At 41.7% G+C, this 25,472-nt stretch overlaps 1 protein-coding gene across 3 annotated transcripts in view; it reads right to left on the bottom strand.

Moving 5' to 3' along the window:
- ALOX5 (arachidonate 5-lipoxygenase) overlaps window positions 1–25,472 on the bottom strand; it is a 62,185-nt gene that overhangs the window by 24,947 nt on the left and 11,766 nt on the right. For all 3 annotated transcript variants that reach the window (XM_035267598.3, XM_035267599.3, XM_035267600.3), the window contains exons 3-4: window positions 22,559–22,640; window positions 5,631–5,753 (exon numbers count right to left, since the gene is read on the bottom strand). In XM_035267598.3, the coding sequence (XP_035123489.1) occupies window positions 5,631–5,753; window positions 22,559–22,640 (205 nt within the window). The remainder of the gene's footprint in view (window positions 1–5,630; window positions 5,754–22,558; window positions 22,641–25,472) is intronic.

Below are 25,472 nucleotides of genomic sequence, written 5' to 3'. Positions count from 1 at the left end.
CACCCAAGGGGCTAAGTGACAGGATGATGTGGAGAAACATGGGGCAGCTGCACTCACTGCTGGGGCTGAGGCAGGGGCAGGGTGGGCAGCACTGGGGAGCACAGCAGAGGAGGCCTCACTGAGGCCCAGGGCTTCTAGAAGCTTCTGCAAGAAGGGGTCCCTCACCCATGTCTTGGCCAGGAAGTGGGAAGGGCGGGTGTGGCAAAGGAAACAGCCAGGGCAGAGACAAGAGAGGCCCTGCAAAGCCCTGCTGGATCCCCAGGGTGGAGGGTCCTATGCACACGGGACCGGAGAGACGGCAAGGGTGGGTGTGTCCTTATGGAGTGTCTCCATTTCTGGGTAGAGACACCTGGGCTCTCACCTGTAATTGAGCCAATCAAGAAATTATATTTGCTTTTTAGAAAGAGCCTCCAACAAGTTATACATGCACTTGAGAATAAGACCTCCCAGTGCCTTGAGAGATGGAGCTCAGGGAGGCAGCAGGAAAGATGCTCCTGCCCTCACCCAGGAGAGATGGTGGAGCTGGGAGAGGAGGACACACTCCCTGGGACCCAGCAGATGGACTCAACTCAGCAAATAGATGCAACCATGTGTGGGGAGTGCGGAGGCCCAGGGAAGCATCCAGGTCAGTGGTCTTAATCCTGGCTATACACTGGAATCTCCCAGGACTCCTAAAATATAACTGTGCTTGGACTGCAGAGCCCCTGGTTCCACAGTCTGTGTGGGGTGGGCAGCATGGAGTCTGTAACACTAAACACACAGGATCGAGAACCATGTATCTAGGCTGCCATTAGCTATGATGGGGATACACAAGATGGGGGTGCACAGTTACCTTCTATACCATAGGATAGGTGTTCATTAAACCCTGTTAAAATGGAGTGTGGCCCAGCTGGTCCCACTTTCATTTTAATAGGATTTAATGAGCACCTATCCTGTGATAGCTAAGATACAGAGGCTCCTGAGATACAGAGGTGACAATGATCTTCAGAAACACTGAGCAGACATAAGAAAGGGACAGTCTGGGAGAACGATCCAAGATGGCCGATCGCTAACATCCCGGGATTGCAGCTCTCAGGGAAGGCGCGGAGAACTAGAGGAAGCCACACTTTCAGACAAAGTCTGGTCGCTCACGGAGCGACCCCAGTGGTGGAAACACACGAGTCGCGCGACTCTCGTGGTCGGCGCGCGACTCTCGTGGTCGGCGCAGCGGTTCCGCTGGCACCTCGACGCGGCAGCGCTCGGCGCAGAGTAAATGGGACTGGTTCCCCTTCTGACCGAGGTTTGGAGCCCCGGGAAGGCAGAGTCGCCTACTAGGGAAACAAGAAGGAAGCCCGACAGGAGAATCCTGGGCAGAAAAGCACCATCAGTTTTAACGCCGCTGCTCTGGCCCTGGGAACTAACAACCTGGACTTCCACTCAAGAGACCTAATCTGAAAGTTGGTAATTTCAAAGACGACAGGGGGATAAATTTACAATGATGGGAAGAAACCAGCGTAAAAAAGCTGAGAATACTCAAAGTCAGAACGCCTCTCCCTCTAAAGATGATCACAGTTCCACATCAACAATGGAACAAGGCTTGATGGAGAATGAGCGCCTCCTGATGACAGAATCACTCTTCAAGGAATGGATAATAACAAACTTGGGTGAGTTAAAAGAACATGTTGTAGCCCAACGTAAAGAAACTAGGAACTTTGAAAAAAGGTTTGATGAAATCCTATTGAGAATAGACAACTTAGAGAGGAGTATGAGTGAATTAATGGAACTGAAGAATACAATACAGGAACTCCGAGAAGTATGCACAGGTTTAAACACTCGAATTGTTCAAGCAGAAGAAGGGATATCAGAGGTCAAAGTCCAACTTAATGAAATAAAACGTGAAGAAAAGATTAGAGAAAATAGGATAAAAAGGAATGAGCAAAGTCTCCAAGAAATATGGGACTATGTGAAAAGACCAAATTTACGTTTGATAGGTGTACCTGAATGCAACGGAGAGAATGAATCCAAGCTGGAAAATACCCTTCAGGATATTATTCAGGAAAATTTTCCTAAACTAGCAAAGCAGGTCAACATTCAACCCCAGGTAATACAGAGAACACCACAAAGATATTCCTCAAGAAGAGCAACCCCAAGGCACATAATCGTTAGATTCACCAGGGTTGAAATGAAGGAGAGGGTACTAAGGGCAGCCAGAGAGAAAGGTCAGATTACCCACAAAGGCAAGCCTATCAGACTTACAGCAGATCTCTCGGCAGAAACTCTACAGGCCAGAAGAGAGTGGGGGCCAATATTCAACATCCTCAAAGAACAGAACCTTCAGCCCAGAATTTCATATCCAGCCAAACTAAGCTTCACAACTGAAGGAAAAATAAAATATTTTATGAACAAGCAAGAACTCAGAGATTTTATTACCACCAGGCCTGCTTTACAAGAGCTTCTGAAAGAAGCATTACACACAGAAAGAAACAACCAGTATTAGCCTTTCTAAAAATACACCAAAAAGTAAAGAGCACCAACATAAAGAAGAATTTACACCAACAAATGGATAAAACAGCTAGTCAACATCAAATGGCAGTAACCCTAAATTTAAATTGACTGAATTCCCAATCAAAAGACACAGCCAAAACCCAACGGCATGTTACATCCAGACCTGTTTCACATGCAAGGATACACAAAGACTCAAAACAAAGGGATGGAGAAAGATTTACCAACCAAATGGAGAGCAAAAATAAATAATAAATAAATAAAAAGCAGGAGTTGCAATTCTCGTATCGGATAAAATAGATTTTAAAGCAACAAAGATATAGTGGTAAAAGGATCAATGCAACAACAAGAGCTAACGATCCTAACACCCAGATAGGAGACTTAGATTCAATGAGACAGAAAATTAATAAGGATATCAAGGACTCAAACTCAGATCCAGAACAAGTAAACTTAATAAATATTTATAGAGCTCTCCACTTCAAATACACAAAATATACATTCTTGTCAATAACACATCACACCTACCCATTAGTTTAAATGAAACATTGATTGGCCATTATTAATACCCAATTTTTTTCAAAATAAAGCAATATTTCCATTTACTCTCCCTCTTTCTCTTCCTCTTTCTTCCTCTCCTTTACTTATTATATTTTTTTCTTTCCTTCTCTCAAAAAAAAAAAGAAATCAACTTATAAACCTCTAGATCCAGGTCGGCAATGTCTCTTTCATTGCTTGATTTCCTTTCTTCCCTTCCCTCCCTCCCTCCCTCCCTCCCTCCCCGCTTCCTCCCTTCCTTCCTTCCTTCATCCCTTCCTTCCTCCTTACCGTCCTTATTCCCTTCCTTTCTGCCTTCCTCCCCCGCCCCCCCCAAAAAAAGAAAGGGACAGTCTGGCCTTCACCATTAATTCCTCCATCCATCCATCCATCCATTCATCTCTCTATCTATACTTCCTCCATCTACCATCCATTCACCACCCTCCATCAATCCATCCATTCATACATCAGTTTCTCCATCTATCCTTCCATCCATCCACCATTCATCTTTTCTTCCCTCCTTCCTCCTTCCCTTCATCCATTCATTTATCATCCATCCATTCCTCAACCCATTCATCTGCCTATCCATCTGTTTTGTTTGTCTATCGATCCTGTATTCCTCCATCCCCTCCTCCACCATTACTAAGCCCAGGTGGCACTACTCTCCACCTCACAACCCCACCATCCTTATCATTCTCTCCAAACTGCCCCTTTCACAAGGGCCTTCTGTCCTGATTGTTCCATCCTGGCCTGGGACCTACCCTACTAAAGCTACATGGCTTTGATCAGCAATCCCAATCCCAGACTAGGGGAGGGAAAGTGAACCCTTAACTGCTGCGATGTTTCCGGGGAGATGCTGGGTATGCTGGATTACTAGTCCAGATGTTTGGCTTTAATTTTTCTTGCTAGTAGACCCCAATTGTGGTAGGAAAAAAATGCCCCAGCTTTGGACCCAAACAGGCTGGATTCAAATGCTGGTTTTGCCAATTTCTGCCTAAATGACTTTAGGCAAATTCCTTCACCTTGACCCCCTGGAGCCTCAGTTTTCTCACCTGGAACTGCTCAATAATATTATTTATCTCCCAGGATGGCCATGAAGCTTAAAATAGGTGATTATACCCCCCAAAACACATAAAACAGTGTTTATAAATAGATAATATTATTTTAAGCTTTGAAGACTGACTGGGTTCTCAGCCCTGTCTACCTGCTGGGTGTGCAGACCCGAGGCTGGGGTCCCACCCTCGTAGAATGTCATCTGTGGGTGTAGGGTTGGCCCGGCACTGGGAGGTGCTAACTCTCCTCAGAGGAGTAATGCTCCTCTGAGCAGACATAAGAAGGGACAGTCTGGCTTTCACTCCACCATTAATTCCTCCATTCATCCATCCAACCATCCATTAACCATCCATCCTTTTAAACAGGCTGTAAAAGGAAAAGAAAATCTTTGGACCCCAATTCACTCTGCCAAAAGAGAAAAATTAAGCTGAAAGCCGAGTCGTGCAAGAAACTAAGACATATTTTTACAGATAAAAGGTTAAAAACCTCCACAGGTAGCTCTTGGGTTCGCCTTATCAAGTGCTTATGTACTGAGCACAAGAGGAATACATAATTGACTATTCCCCTACCTGCTCCTTTTCTGTTGCGGCATGTGGATTCAGTAATGTGACCATCCCCTCCCTCCAGCCTGCTTTTCCCCTTTAAATATTGATGCCCTTAAAGGCGTCTTTGGGAAAAGGCACTGACCACTGATTGTTCCTGTGGATTTGTCTTCCTTTTTTTCCATGTATGTCTTTAACTTTAGCAAAATAAACCTCTAAATTGACTGAGACCTGTCTCAGATACTTTTTGGATTACATAAGGTTCAGTCCGGTTTCAGAACCATGGATTTAGGGTTTGTCAAACTGACATTATTTTAAAAATTCCCTACAGGGTCAATGTGCAGATTTAAAGACCCCTCCACTAGCCCTGGGCTAGGGTCAGGGGATCCATATGTTTAACAAGCAGTCCGGAGTCTCCTGATAGCCTGGGCAAGCTTTAAAAGGCCCTGCAGACATTCAGATTAAACAAAGGTGCACAGAACCCATGTCTGCCATTTATTAGTGGGGGGCCTTTGGCAAGGAAGGTACTCAACCTCCATATTCCTCAGTTCCTTAAGTGCAAAATGGGGACAATGACTGTGCCTCCTTCATGGGGTTGTGACGCAGGAACAGGGGACGTATGTCATGGGGTCAGCTCTAGCATTCTGGCCATCCTTACTATAGCACCTGCCATCTTGGTGACAGCCTGGACACAAAGTCTTCACACCCTTGAAGTGGCCATAGAGGGGATGAGATATGGATGGGGAAGAGGCATTCCACTGAAGACCCCTGCTTTGGGCCAAAAACACATCTATGTCTTGTGTCTGGAGTCCTCTAGGTTGTGACTTTTTTTTAGATACTGGTTGTCCTGCAAAGTGCATTGAAAATCCACTCCTATGGCCAACATATCATCAAAGCATTTTGCTTGGCTAGGCTGTTCTCCCAACCGAAAGACCCCATGAAGAAAGAAATGAGGGTCCTACTCTCCAGCACCAGCCACTGGAGGGGCTGCCCAGCATCCTTCAGTTCTCATAAACTTACGCTTTGGAGTAATTCAGAACAAAGTCCACTCCTTTCTCACTATCAAACTGGATATCACGGGGTAAATCCTTGTGGCATTTGGCATCGATGCTCAAGGGGAAGCCAGGGTTCCACTCCATCCATCTGAGCAGGAGAAAGGAGAAGAAATTAGGTTAGACGCCGGCCTTTGGTCTGCTTCCTTAGCTGAGGGTTGCCTACACTGTCTGATGATATTACACAAGGAGGTAGATGTACCCACAAAAAAGTCAACACACCACAGGCTGACCCTATGTCCAGTAAGGTTCTGGAACTTCTTCCAAAGTCCAGCAGTACCAACTTTGCTGTGCCCTGAGCATCAGAGTGGGAACCCTGGGACTGGGCTTACCCTGGTACAGGTGGGCACCAGTGCATATAAAGCTCTGAAGGTAGCCTCAGGAGACCTCACTTACTAGAGGTGTCACTGAACAGCAGAGGCCTGCCTTGCCAGTCACTGGAGGTAGAAGGGGCTAAGGCTGCCCAGCCATGCCCAACCTGGATATCCACCATTCTGCCAACTTGGTCAGTGTGTGCCCTGGACTGCGTGCAAGTCCTGAGTGTGGCATTTCAGGAAATGGGACAGTTCTTATGCCTTCACAATAGGGCCACAAAGCAGCAGGTGGCCTGGCAGAGTGCTCCAGGCACAGATGGCTGAAAGGCTTCCCTCTCTCACCTGCTGGCCAATAGCAGGTTCAGGGATTGTTAAAATCAAAACAGCTTCCCACAAAACAAGCCATGCACTGCATCCAGTAAACATGCTCAAATCTGGCATCTTTGAAACTTATCCTGTGGCATTGGGCATTTGGGTTTTTGAAAAATGTTTATTTTGCTTTTCCTTTGTTTACTTATTGACTAAACTTAAACTGAAAATGTCAGAGGTGTTTGAACCAAAGCGACTCCATCTTGAATAGGGGCTGGGTAAAATAAGGCTGAGACCTACTGAGCTGCATTCCCCGGAGGTTAGGCATTCTAAGTCACAGGATGAGACAGGATGTTGATGCAAGATACAGGTCACAAAGACCTTGCCGATAAAAGGGGTTGTGGTAAAGAAGCTGGCCAAAACCCAGCAAAACTAAGATGGTGATGAAACTGACCTCTGGTCATCCTCAATACTCATTATATGCTAATTGTAACATATTAACATGCTAAAAGACACTCCCACCAGTCTAATGACAAATGCCATGGCAATGTCAGGAAGTTATCCTATATGGTCTAAAAAAGTGAGGAACTCTCGGTTCCTGGCATTGCCCATCCCTTTTCTGGAAAACTCATGACTAATCCACCCAATGTTTAGCACATGATCAAGAAGTAACTGTAAGTATGCTCAGTCGAACAGTCCATGCTGCTGCTCTGCCTATGCAGTGGCCATTCTTTATTGCTTTACTTTCTTAATAAACTTCCTTTCACCTTATGGACTCACCCTGAATTTTTTCCTGCGGAGGTCCAAGAACCCTCTCTTGGGGTCTGGATCAGGACCTTTTTCCGGTAACAAAAACAAAATTCACATTTTAGGATTTTAGCTTTTTCATTTGTATTCCTAATTCTCCTTCCTTTTAAAACTTTCTTGTGTGGGGAAAGTAAAATGTTGAGATTTTAGGTCATAAAAAAGTTCTGTGTTCATTAAATACAATCTGTGTTTTTACTTTCCCCCAATCCCAACTGTCACAGTGTCCTGTTGGCCCAGTAGCCGCTCCTCAGGATCAAAAAAAAGGTGAACAAGGATCAGATATGATCCTTCTGACAACAAATGTGTTTTGTCAAATGTTTTCTGTTATATGGCACCTTACGTTTCTCACTGTTGGTTTATTTATAATATTCTACTTTCTCGGACTTTAAGAAAACCTTCCATTTTTTGCTGTTTGTATTAATGCCAATGCTAGTATATTAACAAGCATAAAAATATGGACAGGTCTATGAGTGTTTTTGTTTTGTTTTGGAAAATAACTAAAGACATATATATCTAAAATCGAGCCAGTCATTTGGTAACCTCACTGGTAGTAATGATCAATTAATTAGCTATCACTGGTCACATTGATTTAAATATTACTGATGACTTTCTCCTTACCTGGACAGTTCAAAGGCTCTAGCTAATTTCACAAGCTCAGTGGGGGGATGTTTTTCAGTATGTAAACAATAAGCCCTGCAAGGACATCTGCTCCAGAAAATGGCATTCCTGTTTTTTTAAGTGAATAGTCCACTTGGACAGACGTGGAATACTTTTTTAGCACCTAAAAGACTTTCTCACTTCATTCCCTGCCCTGGTCTGTGGAGGGTGGCAGCAGCAATGGGCAGAAATGCCCCACTTGGGTGATGGCCTCCCAGCACATGAGGACAGGACAGCTTGCTTGCTAGTTTACAACTGCCCCCTGAAATCAAATATCTTTGTCCCTTCCACTGCAGGTCACTGCTGTCTAAGAGACCCCGATGGGGTGACCTGCACAGGAGCCAAAGGCCTGCATAGAAACAGACATTAACTAGCAGAGAAGGAATCCCACTCCATTGAGGAAAGCCAAGTGGAACACCCAGGCAAAAAAAACAAAGAAGTAGAAAGCATTTAATTTATTGGAAAAAAAAGTAAGAGAGAGAGAGTGAGAGAGAAAACAAGAGAAACAGAGAGAGAATTAGAGACAGACAGAGAGATCCTAAGGAGATGCTGTTAGATAATTCGAATGTAAAAAGACTTTCTGTAACCACAAACCTGAATTCTGAATGAAGATTTCAATAGAGAAACAGACAAAGAGAATAATCACTGTGAGATGTTAGTCTCTTGTGTTAAAAGAAAAACCTTAGACAAATTAAATTTAACAGAGTTTAAGTGAGCAAAGAACAATTCAAGAATTGGGCAGCCCCTAAAGCAGAGCAGTCTCAGAGTGACTTTGGTGCTGCCTTGTAGTTGGACAGGATTTACCGGCAGAAAAAGGAAAGTAACATACAGAAAATGGAAGTGAGGTACAGAAACAGTCAGACTGGTGATGGTTCAGCATTTGCCTTATTTGAGCCCAGTTTGAACAGCTGGCTGCTGTGAGAGGCTGAAGTCTGGCTGCTGTGATTGGCTGAGACTCACGTACTTGCTAAGAGAGTAGGTGACAGTCTGTTTACATGTCCAGTTAGGTTACAGTTCACTATGTACAGAGAAACTTTCAGGCTGAATTTGAAATATGTAAAGAGAAAGGTTTAAGCTAAACTTATTAACACTAGAAGAGAGATGATGTTCATTCAACAACTAATTATGGACCACTTAATATGTGCCCAGAAGTGCTTTGTGCAAAATAGAACATGTAACCCAAATATGGACAAAACTACAAAGAAATGGAAGCCATAAATGAAACTATGAGAGACAGAAAGACCAAAAATAAAATTCTAAGTCCCTCAACTGACTGATGGACCCTCCCCTTGGCCAAAGTTAACCTTCAGGCCATGATGGGAATCGGTGGCTCAACATGCCTCATTGTATTATCCTTCTTGGAAATCAGGCACAGCTGATCAGCGTTGATTTCAACACAGAGCCATTAAGGCTGATAGAACAGACTTTTTTTTTTTGAGACAGAGTTTCGCTCTTGTTATCCAGGCTGGAGTGCAATGGCGCGATCTCTGCTCACCGCAACCTCTGCCTCCTGGGTTCAGGCAATTCTCCTGCCGCAGCCTCTTGAGTAGCTGGGATTACAGGCACACATCACCATGCCCAGCTAATTATTTTGTATTTTTAGTAGAGATGGGTTTTCACCATATTGACCAGGATGGTCTCGATCTCTTGACCTCGTGATCCACCCACTTCGGCCTCCCAAAGTGCTGGGATTACAGGCTTGAGCCACTGTGCCCGGCCTAGAACAGACTCTTTAAGATTGGTAAGAAATATTTAGAATGGATTTTCTCTGAAGCCTGCTACCTGGAGGCTTCATCTGTGTGATAAAAACTTTGTCTCCACAATCTCTTATCTTAACCTAGACATTCCAAGTCTTTAGATAATAATTCTTTCAAGCAGTTGCCAATCAGAAAATCTTTGAATCCACCTCTGACCTGGAAGCTCCCTTCCCCCAAGTTGTCTCACCTTTCCAAATTGATGTCTTATGTCTCCCTAAAATGTATAAAACCAAGCTGTACCTCCACCATCTTGGGCGCATGTTCTCAGGATCTCCTGGGGCTGCATCACAGGCCATTGGTCACTCATATTTGCCTCAGAATAAATCTCTTCAAATATTTCAGAGTCCGACACTTTTCATTGACAGACATGAAAGCCAGTTACAGATGTAATATGCAAGGAGTAAGAGCTCCAAAAGGAGAGAGAAAAATATATGGAGAAGTGAAAAAAATCAAAGAAACACAAGAAGAACTTCTTTAGGCTGAGAAAGACTTTAAGTCTGTGAAATGAAATTAAATTTTGGGACCCCAAACTCATTTAGCCAAAGGGAAATGTCCAGCTGGGAACTACGTCATGCAAACCTACCACCCTCTTTCAGTTCCTAAATAAAATGGCTACAATGAAAAATGCCTCCACCATATTTTGCTCACAAGGAAATTCCTAGTGAGCTGTTAACATTTCACCATGGCAATGCAAATTGATAACTTATCTTTACAAGTGCAGTCACCCCACCCTCCAGATCCAAATGCATATCTGATTGTTCCCCTGCCCAATTTCGTCTATGTTCTCTTATGTAAAATGCAGAGTCGCTGCATTTTTCCTTAGCTTCATTTGTTTATGTCATCTTATGTTTAAAAAAATCCAGATTCACTGAGCCAGACAGAGGTGTGAATGACTATTTTTCCCTGCCCTGGTCTTATATGAAAACTGTCTACTTGTCAATATCCTGCTCTTTAAATTTGGAGCCCTCAAAATCATCCTCAGAGAAAGGCATAGACCTGTCTCCTGGGCATGCATCCTTAACTTTCGCAAATAAATCTCCTAAAATGATTGAGACTTGCCTCATCAGTTTTCTCAATTGACAAGTCCTAGAGGGAAAAAAAAAAGGAAAAAGACACATCTAGGTATATACTTATTAAATTTTAAAATGGCCAAAAGACAGGAGAGAGAGAAATAGAGAGAGAAGGAAAGAAATGCAGAGAATAAGAGAGAGAGAGAGGAAAAAGGGGAGGGAGGGAGACAGAAAACCTAGGAAAAGAAACATAATCAAACTATCATTAGATTTCTGCCTTGTCATTCTGGAAATGGGAAGACTGAAGTGTATATAGACTTTTTCTAGATTGTCATCCAACCCTCTCATATCATCATCAATGAGGGCAGGGAAATCTGTTTTGAGGGGATGGGTTGGGGACAGGAGGACAAGCACAGATTCAGATCTTACACTACTCATGGACCTTCTGAGGAAATTAATTGAACAAGTTCAGCTGAGCAAAAATTAAATTAGAATGAACCAATAAACTCCTAAATACAGTAAAGAATATTCACCATAAAACTACAGCAAATATTATAATAAATAAAAATATGAGAGGGATGTTCATCATTACTACAACCACTTGTTTTGGGAATTCCAGCCATGTAATAAGAAAAGAGTGTAAACAATGGAAAGTAAGAGAGAACATTATTATCCTTTAGATAATGTGAGCACGTTAACCAGACTCACTAGCAATAAAGAAAAACAAGTGATTAGAATCAATGAAAGAATTCAGTAAGGTACCAACACACAGTAAATATAAGAAACAAGTAATTTACCTTTATCCCAGCAACATTTTTGCAAACAGAAAAATCTACTCAGAACAGCAAATGCTAAATGTAGAGTAGCTAGAAAACTGAAAGACCTGCATGAAGAAAACTAGAAACTATGGAAGGACATGACACAGGAGCTAGAGAGGTGGAAAGACACGCTGTGTTCTTGTATGGAAAGACTGAATCGCACTAAAATGCCAGCAAATAACACAGCTACGTGAAATGCAAAGTAATTCTCATTATGAAAATCTTAAAAAACAGTGAGATATGAAACAGACAGCCAGGTGTGGTGGCTCATGCCTGTAATCCCAGCACTTTGGGAGGCCGAGGCAGGTGGATCACGAGGTCAACAAATCGCGACCATCCTGGTCAACATGGTGAAAACCCGTCTCTACTAAAAATACAAAAAATTAGCTGGGCATGGTGGCGTGTGCCTGTAATCCCAGCTACTCAGGAGGCTGAGGCAGGAGAATTGCCTGAACCCAGGAGGTGGAGGTTGCGGTGAGCCGAGATCGCGCTATTGCACTCCAGCCTAGGTAACAAGAACAAAACTCCGTCTCAAAAAAAAAAAAAAAAAAAAAAAAAAAAGAGAGAAAGAAAGAAACAGACATTAACATTTATTATAAAGCTATGATAACCAAAAGATGGTTCTGGGGTCTGAAGTAGAAAGATAGGCTAACAAGAAGTCCAGAAACAGACCCAGAAACTATGTGTACATGATATAAAAAACTCGCCAACACTTATCTACTGCTTTCTATGTGCCAAATACTATTCTCTGTGTTTTCATTGTTTAACCTATTATCTTAAAACCCCTAAGAGAAAGGCACTGTTATTTCCTCCATTTTACAGATTAGGAAACTGAGGCACAGAGAGATTAAACAACTTTCACAGGACTGCAGTAACTGTGCGTTGAGCCCATGAGCTCAACTCCAGAGCTCATGCATGTTGTGACTGCCATCCTATGCCAGCTAGTACCATGGGTGTCATCATCCCTGTCATCCCAAGTCAGGAAGAAGGAATGTGTTTCATAACGAATGGTACTGGGAGAGTTCCACCCCTACTTTGCAGCATGTATGAAAACGTGGCAGGAGTGGGGCATGGTGGCACACACCTGTAGCCCCAGCTATTTGGGAGTCTTAGGTAAGAGAATCGATGGAGCCTGGGAGTTGGAGGCTGCAGTGAACCATGATCATACTACTGCACTCCAGCCTAGGAAACAGAGCAAGACTCTGTCTCAAAAAAAAAAAAAAAAAGAAAAGGGGGTAGATGAATGAAAGGTCTAAACTCAAAGAGGAAATTGTAAATGTATTAGACAAAAATACAGGGGAAGTATTTATGTAACACTGGGGTGGAGAGGGCAGGAAACCCAAAATTTATAGATGTAAACAATACATAGTTAAGAAAATAAAGAACTAAAATCTCACGTGGCAAAAGCCACAGAAAACAAATAATAAATGCTATACATATATAATAAATGGATACAATCCTGATATAGAAAGAGCTCCTTTAGATGAATAATTGAAGGAACCCACAGGGGAAAAAGCTTATAAATAGGTAATGCTGTGATGCTTAATTTACTAGTGTTCAGAAGAGTGCAGATTAAAGCAACAACAAGGTCTTAGGGATTTTTAAATTGTCAAAAAGGTCATCAAGTACTGACAAATATATGGATGGGTCAAAGTATCTTTTCATACATAGTTGGTGGGACTGCAAATTACTATAAAATATTGTGAAAGGATTTTTGTCAGTGTTTCTTAAAATTAAAAAAAATGCTGGTTAGTTCCAGCAATCTGAGATCTGGAAATGGATCTGCCAGTAATTAAAATCCCAGTACATCAAAATGTTTGTACAAGGTTGGTTCTGACAGCATTGTTTATACTGCAATATCCAAAACAAATAAACACACCTACAAATGGGAAATGAACTGAACATCAGTCAATAGGGGAATGGCTGAGTAAATTATGGTGCATTCACAGCAGGCAAGAAATAAGTAGAAATTTAAGAAGAGGAAAATAAATGAGGCACTATTTCACACACAAGAATGAAAACATCTGAAGATGCGAAATGTTGATGATGCAGGGAAAAAGTGAATCTCAGAAACAGCTGCTGAGGTGTCCACTGGCAGAATGCCTTTAGAAAACAATCAGCAATGTCTAGAATGCTTAAGAACACACGCGGTCTGCACCCCTGCAACTCTACTTGGAATATTCCCTACAGTAACTCTTCCATGGGAACGCAGAAAGACGTGTGAAGAAGCTCATTGTTGCTTGGTTTGTAACAGCAAGAAATTAAAGACAGCCACGTGCCCATCAGCAGGAGAGCAGATGAGTGCATGGGTTGTTCAGATACTGATGTGCCATGAAGAAGTTAACTGCATGAACCACATCTATCTGTGTCAACCAGATCCTCTTTAATACAGAATGATGAGTGGAAAGTGCAGGTCACAGAATGATTAGATTAAGTGATGTTGATTAACAAACGCCCTCACTTTGCCATTGACTGCGTGTATGGGTATACATGTAACGCCGACAGATGAGGTCACACTGGGAGAGCACAGGCTGTGGGCTATGACCTGGGTTGGCTTATCCTTCTCCCTGCCTGGCTGAGTGAGTCAGGAGGGCACCCAAGAAGCAGCAGCTTTCTGACATAGTGGGGACTGTTCTCAGTTGTTGCTATACTTCCAAACTCTGATCTAGAAGCCTGAAAAATCTTGTGAAAGAGGAACTCCAGGATTGTGCAGACAGTGCAAAGTTCAGTGTTTCCTGAGCGGAAGCAAAGGAGGGTGTCTGAAAAGGATAGACGAGTGGAAGCAGGAAGAATAAAATGATTAGATCTAAGAAAGAAGGAAACCATCTCACCAGAAGCTCCCTGCTGCAAGATTGTGATGATGTTAAGCAGCTCCTAGAGAATCCCACTAATTTGTTATCTTGGATGAGTAGATAGTGAGTCTAATCAGGTTCCCACTAATTCACACTAAAGTGCTAATGGCTTATAACAAATTAAATACATTTTACAGGCATTTTATCTTAACCTAGCTTCACAGGCCAGAAGTACTCTGAGAACTGGCTGCAGGGGCTTTGCCTCAGGTGGCTGAAACAGGGAGGGAAGTCGAGGAAGAAGCATAGTGACAACAGCTCTTTGTGATGGGAGGCAGAGCTCAAGTACAATGTCTGTACTGCACCAGGTACAAAAGTCTAAAAACATCACATGGTGTCTGAGCTGAGAGGCATGAGCACAAATACTCGAAAACAAATCACACATTCATATACCCTTAACATGACCCACAGCACAGCAGGTTACTCTCCCACACTTGACACTAATGGCATGATAGCTTTATTTTTAATTTTTCAATTGGGAAAGAGAATATATAAAGTATGTATGGATACGAATATGGATATGTGCACACACACACTCACACATGCAGAAAAATGTACAAAACACCCATACGACCACCATCCAGGTAAAAATCAGAACATTGTCTGTACCCTCACCCCCATCTTTCCCAATCAATCCTTCTTCTACCCCTAGTAATCACCATGGTTGGCTTTATGATAATCATTTCCTTGTTATTGTTTACTGTTCCACTACTACACATCTCCCTAAACAATTTAATTCCAAACTTATGGATTAGCCAGACACGCTTCTGGCTTCTTTCCTTCAACATGGCATCAGTGAGGTTTGCCCATGTTGTTCTGTTAGCCTCAGTTTGTTGATTTTCCTTGCTGTGTAGAAGTCTCCTTGACTATTTATTTCTCTATTCTGCTACTGTTGGACATTGAGTTGCTGCCATTTTTTGACCATCATGAGTAATGCTGTTGAGTATCCAGGTGCACATGCACACAAATTTGGATCCAGTTTAGGATTTCTGTGTCATAGATTATAATATAGCTTCAGTTTTACTAGATATTGCAAAACTGTTTTCCATGGAGGGCGTATCAACCTGTCCTCCTGCCGGCGATATGTGAGTGTTCCCAGCCCTCTGGATCTCCTTTAATACTCAGGTGTTTGTTGTTGGAGTGGTGCCCACTGGGGAGGCATGGGTGTGGCAGTAGCAGCAGTTCACTGTGATCTCCTGATTTCCCTGATTCCTGATGAAGCTGAACACGTTTTGTATACTTGCTGCTCATATTTTATACAGTGACTACTCAGACCTCTTGCCCATTTTCTACTGAATAACAGTCCCCTTCTTACAGGTTTGCAGGTCCTTCACATACTGAATAATTCTCTCAGTCACTCCATGACTTGGCTTCACACTCTTCTGGTGTCTTTCAATGAAGAGTTTCCTTGTCTTGAGGGAGGTGAACTTACCAATTTTTCCTTGGCATTTAATATGTTCTGAGTCTTGTTTGAAAAACCTTTTTAGCTTGAGACCAGGAAAAATAATCACCTGTAGTCTAAATGTCTTAGTTTTGCCTTTAACTTTTAAGTCTAATCAACTCCAAACTGAGCCTCCTGAATGGCAAGAGGTGGAGTCTAATTTCTTCTCCTTCTCCTTCAGCCTTCCTCTCGGGCCAGCCCCTGTCCTCCAGATGCACATCCAGCAGCCTAGTGCCACCCATCAGCCAAGCCCTCTGTAACAGACTCGGTACCCACATACGTGTGGCTGTTTCTTGTTTCTTTATTCTGTTTCATTAAATGTTTCTGATGAAATGGGGGATGAAGCCAAAAGTAGTTTTGAGGCTGGGGTAATTGTATTCCTGGTGTGAGATTTCTCACCCCTTGACAGTGGTGGGTTGCTGGGCATAGGGGAAGAAGGAGATACAGGGTTGAGAGACGCTGTTGCAAGTTAGAAAAGTTTAAAAAAAAAAGATACTTCTCAGCTATGGCAAGTGTTTGATGAAATAGGGCTCGTGAAAAGTGCAAAAATTAGCCAGTCAGGATGGCTAATGGCTCGTGAAAGCTGGTTAAAGATTTTTGAGGAGAAATTTGTTGATGTATACTAATAACTTTCACAATTTGATAATTTCACATCTGAACATTTATCCTAGGAAAATAGTTAATAATGCATAAAATTTCATATATAAGAGTTTTCACATTGCTTATAAGAATTAAAAAGTTAGAAAGCTCCTAAACGTCCAGTGAGGTGGGTGTTGAAGTGAATGATGGGGCATCTATGCAATGGAACATTACATAGAAACTGAACCCATGTTTATGATAAATGATTCTGCTATACAGCTAAGGGCAGCAAGGAGGATGCAAAGTGGTATGTATAGCACAACCCCACATTTTAAAAAGTGAGTAAGACAAAGTGAAAACAACTAAACATGAATTACAGGTATTTTTCTGTTTCTATATTGTCTTCTTTCTTTTACTTTATTGAGTTAAAAAAGAACAACCCAGGCATACTACATATTCCCTGTAAGAAGTTCAACTACTGAGGGATATGTAGAAAAGTATCACAATATTGGCTCCCAGAAGCCCCTCCACAGCTTCACTGTCCACATAGAATGATTCCTTTCACTTCTTTCCCTTATAAGGAGGAATAGACTCAAATGCATCCAGGGGCCAAAGTAGGAAATTAAATGAAAGAAGCTTTGGTATAGACAACAGACAGGTGTGGACTGGGGAACCCTGAGGAATATCTCTGTTTACTCAAAAGTCCACAATGATCCATTGAACACTTGTAGAAGCTGTATTCAGCCCATCAGCCACCCATTTCCAGAGGAGCACTCAATAACGTGTTATTATTATCTTCCAAAAAGATTCATTGAGATACATTTACATACCATTAAATTCACCCTTCGAAGTATGCTATTGAAAGATTTTCAACATATTTGCAGAGTTGTATGTGTAACCATCATTATAACCTAATTTTGAAATAATCTCATCCCCAAAGGACACCTCAAACCCATTAACACTCACTCCTTGCTCCCCCTCCCCAAATCCTAGTCTTAGGCAACTACTTACCTACTAATCTGACTCTGTGGGTTTGCCTATTCTGAATCTTTCATACAGATAAAATCATACACTATGGGGTCTTCTGTGAGTTTTCCATTTAGAATAAGGTTTTTGAAGTTCATTCACTGTTTGGCATGTATCTGTAGTTCATTTCTTTCTTTCTTTTTTTTTTTGAAATGGAGTCTTGCTCTGTTGCCCAGTCTGGAGTGCAGTGGTGCGATCTCGGCTCACTGCAGCCTCCACCTCCTGGATTCAAGTGATTCTCCCGCCTCGGCCTCCCAAGCAGCTGGGATTACAGGTATGCACCATCCTGACTGGCTAATTTTTGCACTTTTGTAGAGACAGGGTTTCACCATGTTGGCCAGGCTGGTTTTGAGCTCCTGACCTCAAGTGATCTGCCATCTAAGCCTCCCAAAGTGCTGGGATTACAGGTGTGAGCCTCCGCATCCAGCATTCATTCCTTTTTAATGCCAAAAAAATCCCATTGTATGGATTAACTATATTTTGTTTATTCATTCCTTAGTTATAGAATTTAGGTTGTTTCTACTTTTTGACTATTGTGAAGAATGCTGCTATAAATATGTGGGTACAAATTTTTGTATGGATGTATGGTTTCATTATTCTTGGGTAGAGACCTAGGAGTAGCATTGCTGGGTCATATTGTAGCTGGGTTTAGGATTTTGAGGAACCGCTAACCCGTTTTCTGAAGTGACTGCATCATTTTACATTCTGGTAGTAGCATCAGGGTTCCAGTTTCTCTTGCAGCACTTGTTTTTATGTCGGTCTTCGTGTCTTTTTTATTCTAACCACAGAATAAAATCGTATTAGTGGGTGTGAAATTGTGTCTAGTGGTTTTGATCTGAATTTTCCTGATGATTAATAATGTTGAGCATATTATCATATGCTTATTGGACATTCATAGATTTTCTCTGGAGAATTATTTAATTAAATTCTTCGCTAATTTTTAAATTGGGTTATTTGTACAGAATTTTAAAATATTGGGTTGTCAGAGTTCTTTATATATTCTGGATACAAGTCCCTTATCAGACGTATGATTTAGGTATTTTCTCCATTCTGTGGGTTTTCTTTTCACTTTACTGATGATGTCCTTTGAAGCACAGATATTTTACATTTTGATGACGTCTAACTTGGCTACTTTGTTTTGCTGTTTTTGTGCTTGGTAATGTGATATAGCTGGCCTAGAATTAGAACCAGTACAATGCCATTTTAAAATGGGAAAACTGTTTCCATTCTCCTCACAACGACTGCTAGCCATGGCTTCTGTAAACTACTAAGATTACCTTGCAAAATGCAAAGAGAGGAAAAGCTGCATACTTTCTCTTATCTGTAACTGCCAGAATTGCTGGCCTTTGTTTACCAAAGTAAGCACCCCCAAATAATTCCACCCTGGCACACCAAGTAACCTAAAATTATGTGGACCCCACACCTGTCCAAATAATATATAAACTAATGTTTATCTTGACCTCTGTAAACAACTTAAGTGGCAATTGGAATGACAAAAGTCCCCTGGCCCTTGGAATATCTGGAGCCCCCTCACCCTTGTCCCAGCCTAGGAGGTGATTGACAGCTTTCATTCCCATCTCCGCTCCTCACCCCCACTCCCAAGGTGGTTTTGTGGGTATAAAAAGGTCTTGTCACTCTTCTTTCTCTGCCACGGGTTGGAGAGACGTGAGTCCTCCGTGGTCGCTGGCAATAAACCCTGCAATTTGGCATACTTTTGTTCTGGTGTTGACTTTCTGTGCTCAGTTCGATGCAACAGTGCCGTATCTAAGAGGCTTTGCTAAACCCAAGATTATGAAGACTTACTTGTATGTTTTCTTCCAAGAGTGTTATGTTGTTAGCCCTTACTTTTAGGCCTATCATCCATTTCTAATTAATTTCTAAATTTCTTTAGCAGTGTTATTGAAATATAAGTCACATACTATAAAATTTATCAATTTAAAGTGTTTAATTCAAGGCTGTTTAATATTAGTTTTTACACATATGGGAATCATCAATTTTAGAACATTTTCATCCCCGTCAAAAGGAACCCTGTATCCTTTAGCTATCACTCCCGTGACCACTCCTTCACTCCCTGCCCCTAGGCAACTAGTAATTTGCTTTCTGTCTGTACAGATTTTTCTTTTCCGGAAAAAGGAATCATACAATATATAACCTTTGTGACTGTTTTCAGGGTTAGCATAATGTTTTCAGGGTTCATCCATGTTGTAGCATGGGGCAGTATTTCATTCTTTTTTCATGGTCAAATTACATAGATATTCTCTATTTTATCCATTCATCCATTAATGGGTTGTGTACAACCATTAATTACCAAAGGGTGTGCACAACATTTAGGTTGTGTACACCTTTTGATAATTATGGATAATGCTGCTATAATCATGCATGTACATTCATTTCTGTTGGGAAAATGCTTAGGAGTGGAAATGCTGTCATATTGTAACTCTCTTTTGAACAGTTAGGAGCTGGCGGACTGTTTTCCCAAGCAGCTGTGCCATTTTACATTCCCACCAGCAGTGTATGAGGGTTCTGATTTCTCCACATCTTTGTCAACACTTGTTCTTACCTGAGTTTTTGATTCTAGCTATCCTAGTGAGTAGGAAGTGGTGTCTCATTGTGGTGTTGATTTGTATTTCTTAGATGGCTAATGGATTGAGCATCTTTTTATGTGCTGGTTGGCTATTTGTATATCATTCTTGGAGAAATATCTATTCAGATCCTCCTTCATTTTTTAAATTGGGCTGTCTTTTATTATTGAATTGTAAGAGTTCTTTATAAATTCTGGATGGAAGGCCCTTATCAGATATACAATTTGTAAATATTTCTTCCATTCTGTGGTTTGTCTTTTCACTTTCTTGATGGTGTTCTTTGAAACATAAAGGTTTGCAAATTTGATGACATTGGTGTCATATCAAGAGTCCTTTGTCAAATCCAAAGTCATGAGGTTTACTCCTGTGTTTTCTTGAAAGAGTTTTAGCGGTTACATTTAGGTTGGTATTTGATCCATTTTGAGTTAATTTACGTATATGGTGTAAGCTAAGTGTCCAACTTCATTCTTTTGAATGTGGCTATCCAGTTTTGCCAGGGCCATTTGTTAAAAGACTATTAGTTCTCTGTTAAATTGTCTTGCTGTTTCTGTCCAAAATTAATTGGCCATAAGAGGGCTTATTTCTAGACTCTCAAGTCTATTTCATTGATCTATTTATCTATCCTTATGCCAATACCACATTGTCTTGAATACCACAGCAGTGTAGTAATTTTAATATTGAGAAATACAAGTCCTTCAACTTTTTTTTTTTTAATCATAATTGTTTTGGCTATTCTGGGTCCCTTCCATTTCCATACGAATTTTAGGAGCAGCTTGTCAATTTCTGTAAAAAAGCCAGCTGGAATTTTGATGAGGACGGTGTTGAACCTGTACGTTACTTTGGGGGGTATTGCCATTTTAACAAAATTAAGTTCTCTGATTTATGAACATGAAATGTCTTCCAGCCTATTTAGATCTTCTTTAATTATGTTAAGCAATGTTTTGTAGTTTCATTGCACAAGTCTCAGACTACTTTGTAAGGCTTATTCATAAATGTGTATTGTTTTTTGATGCTATTGTATATTGAACTTTTCCTTACTTTTATTTTCAGATCATTGGTTGCTGACATATAGAAAAACAGTTGATTATCTTGTTTCTTGCAACCTTGCTGGTTTATAGTTCTAATAGGTTTTTTTGGTGAATGCCTTTGGATTTACTATATATAAGATCATGCTTTGATCTTATATATAAAAATGGTGATAGTTTTAATTGTAAATTGTGATAGTTTTACATACTATACTCCAGTGTGGGTGCCTCTACTTATCATTTTCTTTCCTAGCTGACCTTGCTAGACCATCCAGTAAAATGTTGAACGGAAGTATGATGTTAATTGTGAATTTTCACACCTTTATCGGGTTGAGGACATTCTCTTCAATTCCTTTTGTTGAGTATTTTTATCACATTGGATTTTGTCAAATGCTTTTTTTGTGTGTCTATTGTAATGATTACTCTATTGAGATGGTGTATTAGATTAATTGACTTTTGGTTATTAAACCAACTTTCCATTCCTGGGGTAAATACCACATGTTGTTATTGTTTAATGCCTTTTATATCCTGCTGGGTTAGGTTTGCTAGTATTTTGTTGAAAATGTTCATATCTACATTGCTAAGAGATATTGGCTTATAGTTTTCTTGTGATGCTTTTAGTTTTGGTACAATATGGGTATCAGACAATGAGTTGGGAAGTGTTCCTTCTATTTCTTAAAATAGTTTATGCAAGGTGGGTACTAATTCTTTAAATGTTTGATAGAATTAGCCAGCAAAGCCATCTGGGTCTGGGCTTTTAATTGTGGGAAAATTTAAAGTTACTAATTCAATCTCTTTGTTTGTGATTGGTTTATTCAGATTACCTATTTCTTTATTTTTTTATTTTTGAGACAGAGTTTCACTGTTGTTACCCAGACTGGAGTGCAATGGTGCGATCTTGGCTCACCGCAACCTCCGCCTTCTGGGTTCAAGCAATTCTCCTGCCTCAGCCTCTCGAGTAGCTGGGACTACAGGCGCGCACCACCATGCCCAGCTAACTTTTGTATTTTTAGTAGAGATGGGGTTTCACCATGTTGACCAGGATGGTTTCGATCTGTTGACCTTGTGATCCACCCGCCTCGCCTCCCAAAGTGCTGGGATTATAGGCGTGAGCCACCGCGCCCGGCCCAGATTAGCTATTTCTTCTTGAGTCATTTGGTAGTTTGTGTCTTTCTAGGAATTTGTCCATTTCATTTAACTAGTTTGTTGGCATAGAATTGTATCATCTTTTATTCATTTTAATTTATATATTGATTTTTCCTCATTTTTCTGAGTCTTATTTTTCCCTTTTATTCATTGTAATTTCTGGATTGATTTTTCTTCTCTTATTGTTAATTTTAACAGTTTGAATCCTCTGGTCAGTTAGCTGAGGAGTTGTCAATTTGGTTGCTGATCACATATCACTTTTATCATTGAATTGTTAACCGAGAGGCAACCCCTACAATGGAGAACATTAAAGTACACTCAAACTTTTCTGCCCATTCCTCCTACATGCCAATATGGTTGACCCCAAGTTTCTTTCATTACTCTCCTCTCCATCTGTTGTGTGGAGCGTAGGTAAGGTGAAGCTTGGAAATTGTATAGCCACACCGGGAGCTGGTGCCTTGGTGATTTTCCAGCAGTGATGGGCCATACATGGTGGAAAGGGTTTATTTCATACCATGCACTTGAGATAGAAGAAACCATGGTCCTGTGACCACATGATCTGATGTCATAACTCACCGATACTGTTTTTGCCGTGTTTCCAGTTCTTTACGTCGGTGTTGCTTGAGAATGTGAATTTGGTCATCTCGGGCCAACTTTGCTGTAAAGAAAGAACAATGTGAGAGGAGCCTTAGGAAGAACAATAACAATGCCCAGTGTTCAGGCTTCCCTCAGATGCCCTGCCTATGCCAAGGGCTTTAAGTGTATCACCTCATTTATACCTCAGAACACTTCCCCACTTAATGATGAGGAAACTGAGGCTTGGGGAAGTTGTGTAGCTTTGCTCTTGAACTTTACCCAAGGTCACACATCTAATTAGTAAATTTTCAAGATAAGATTCAAGTGCTCTTAGCCACTCACTTTACAAGAGACAAATCCAGTTCCTCATCCTCTTGCCCACTCACTCAGCAAGCCTGGGGACCCCTACCTTTCAGTGCTTAGAAAATCATGTTCAGATGCAAGAGCAGGGCTTGGTTCTCATTGGGCTTGGCAGGCGCATTACATGCCACCTGAGGTCCTAACGTTCTACTCGGCTTCTCAAGCCTCTGCAGGGATCTGAGAGCCTCTGGTGCAGAGCTGCCTTTATGCTCCAGGGCAAAGGCATTTCGTGGCCCTTGGTGGGTATCTTTAAATCACTGCAGAATAGTTTACTACTCTTCTCTGTAATTCTTTTTTTTTTTGAGACAGAGTTTCGCTCTTGTTACCCAGGCTGGAGTCCAATGGTGCGATCTCAGCTCACCACATCCTCTGCCTCCTGGGTTCAGGCAATTCTCCTGCCTCAGCCTCCTGAGTAGCTGGGATTACAGGCACGCGCCACCATGTCCAGCTAATTTTTTGTATTTTTAACAGAGATGGGCTTTCACCATTTTGACCAGGGTGGTCTCGATCTCTTGAACTCGTGATCCACCCACCTCGGCCTCTCAAAGTGCAAGGATTATAGGCTTGAGCCACCGCGCCCATCCCTCTGCAATTCTTATACTGAGCAGACATGGGAGTTCACTCTGGGATTTAGTGTTGGCTGTGCCAGCAGCAGTTCTCACAGCTCTATGTTTCTAAGTCCATTTGGTTGCTTCATGGAGAAATGTGTAACTTAAGATTCAATATACAGACAATGACACAACCCAGTTCCTTGTGGTACCGGCAGAGGATTGAGAATGAGCTCCATTCTAAAAGGGTGCAGTGTCCTAGAAGAGACACATATGCTTGGACTTGGGCTCTGTCACTGAAGCTGTGTGACCAAGTTGCCCTGACCCCCTCACATGTGAAATGGAGATGATAATGCCTACTTCTTCAAGTCATGGTGTGTATTTGGGGAGAGAATGCAGAAGATCCCTCCACACAGCGCCTGGTGCCTGGCACCCAGTAAATGCCAATGGATGGGAAAAATGATCATTATCATTATCATTATGCCTATAGTCATCATTGGCTTGAGTGTTCTCTTCTCACTCTGAAAGCATCTTATCTCTCAGCCTATCCTGCTGGTATCTCTCGCTGCAGGAGTTGGGGCAAGTAGCTAAGATTAGGGCTGCTTCTCAGAGCCGTTAGAGCAGCTGAGGTCATATGACCACTCTTCAAGCTATTACTTAAGGCCAAGCCTGTGAACACAGCCCATGGAGCTGTGAGTAGGGGGAGCCCAGATCTCCTGAAAATAGGGCCTGGAATAGTTTCTCCAGCTCTCGGTGGTGAAACATCATGTTTTAAAACTTTCTTTTCAACAGAGATCAATATTTTTATAAAATACAATAAAAATTAATTACTAGAAAAATGAAATTAAAAAAACCTAAAGATATTCAAAATGCAAGTCCTGTTTTTTCTTATTAGGTGCAAAAGTCATGAAATTGTTCTGTTACGTTGCTATTAAAGTTTCTAAAACCCCTACTCTCAGTCTTTGTATTTTATTTTGTATTTATTTTATTTTTTTAGAGACAGGGTCTCCCTCTGTCTCCCAGGCTAGAGTAGAGTGGTATGATCATAGCTCCATGAAACCTTAAACTTCAGGATTCAAGTGATTCCCCCGCCTCAGCCTCCTATGTAGTTAGGATTACAGGCACACATCACCACTCCTGGCTAATTTTTAACTTTGTTTTTGTAGAGATGAGGTCTCTCTATGTTACCCTGGCTTGTGTCAAACTTCCTAGACTCAAACAATCCTCCCACTTTAGGCACCTAAAGTGCTGGAACTACAGGCTTCAATCTCTGTATTGACCTAATTGCAGACCTGGACCCAGTTAGTTCTCAGACCACACTCAGGCCACACTCCAAGCTGTCTGGCCCACAGCACCTCCAGGCTGAGGCATCTTCATCCCTGAGCTTGGAACTGGGGCCCAAAAAGGAAGATCAAAGGGATATCCCTACATTCTCCCCTGGGGACGTAAAGCCAGCTAGGAGGGGAGGCTTGAGGCCACTGAAGGTATGGTGAGTACTAATGGTGACAATAACTGTTATCATTGGCTATGGGGATAATTCTGGAGACACCCAACCTTTATCATCTCTAATCTTTTGTAAGGAAACAGCCAATCTCTTGGGCACCTCGACTCTGAGAAGTTGGATCTCTTCAGTTTCACTCGTATGAATACGTCAGTACATGCAGAATTACATCATACCAAGTTTCAAAAAGAGAATGGCTCTGTCTTCCCTGTCCCGAAGGTGTTTGAAGAATCTACACAATGGCTGACGAAGTTCTGGGAGCATGGCAAGAGGAGAAAGCCTAGACTGATGGTAGAAGAGCTCAGTGGGGCAGGCCCCAAGGACTGACACAAGTGCCTTAATGAAACCATCACTTTACACAGATGCTCTGGATCTCTGGGGTCACAGTAATGGCCCTCTGACATTCATGTTCACCCAAGGTATAGTGGTGAAGTATTAAGATTTAAAGGGTGATCATGTGGTGAGTGATTGAATCACTTGTAGGCTGGGCCCCCTCATTTTCAGG

This window comes from Callithrix jacchus, chromosome 12 (assembly GCF_049354715.1).
Source record: "Callithrix jacchus isolate 240 chromosome 12, calJac240_pri, whole genome shotgun sequence".
NCBI classification, from domain to species: Eukaryota; Metazoa; Chordata; class Mammalia; order Primates; family Cebidae; genus Callithrix; species Callithrix jacchus.
The sequence above is the reverse complement of the archived record's forward strand: the minus strand, read 5'-3'. Positions and strand labels throughout refer to the sequence as shown.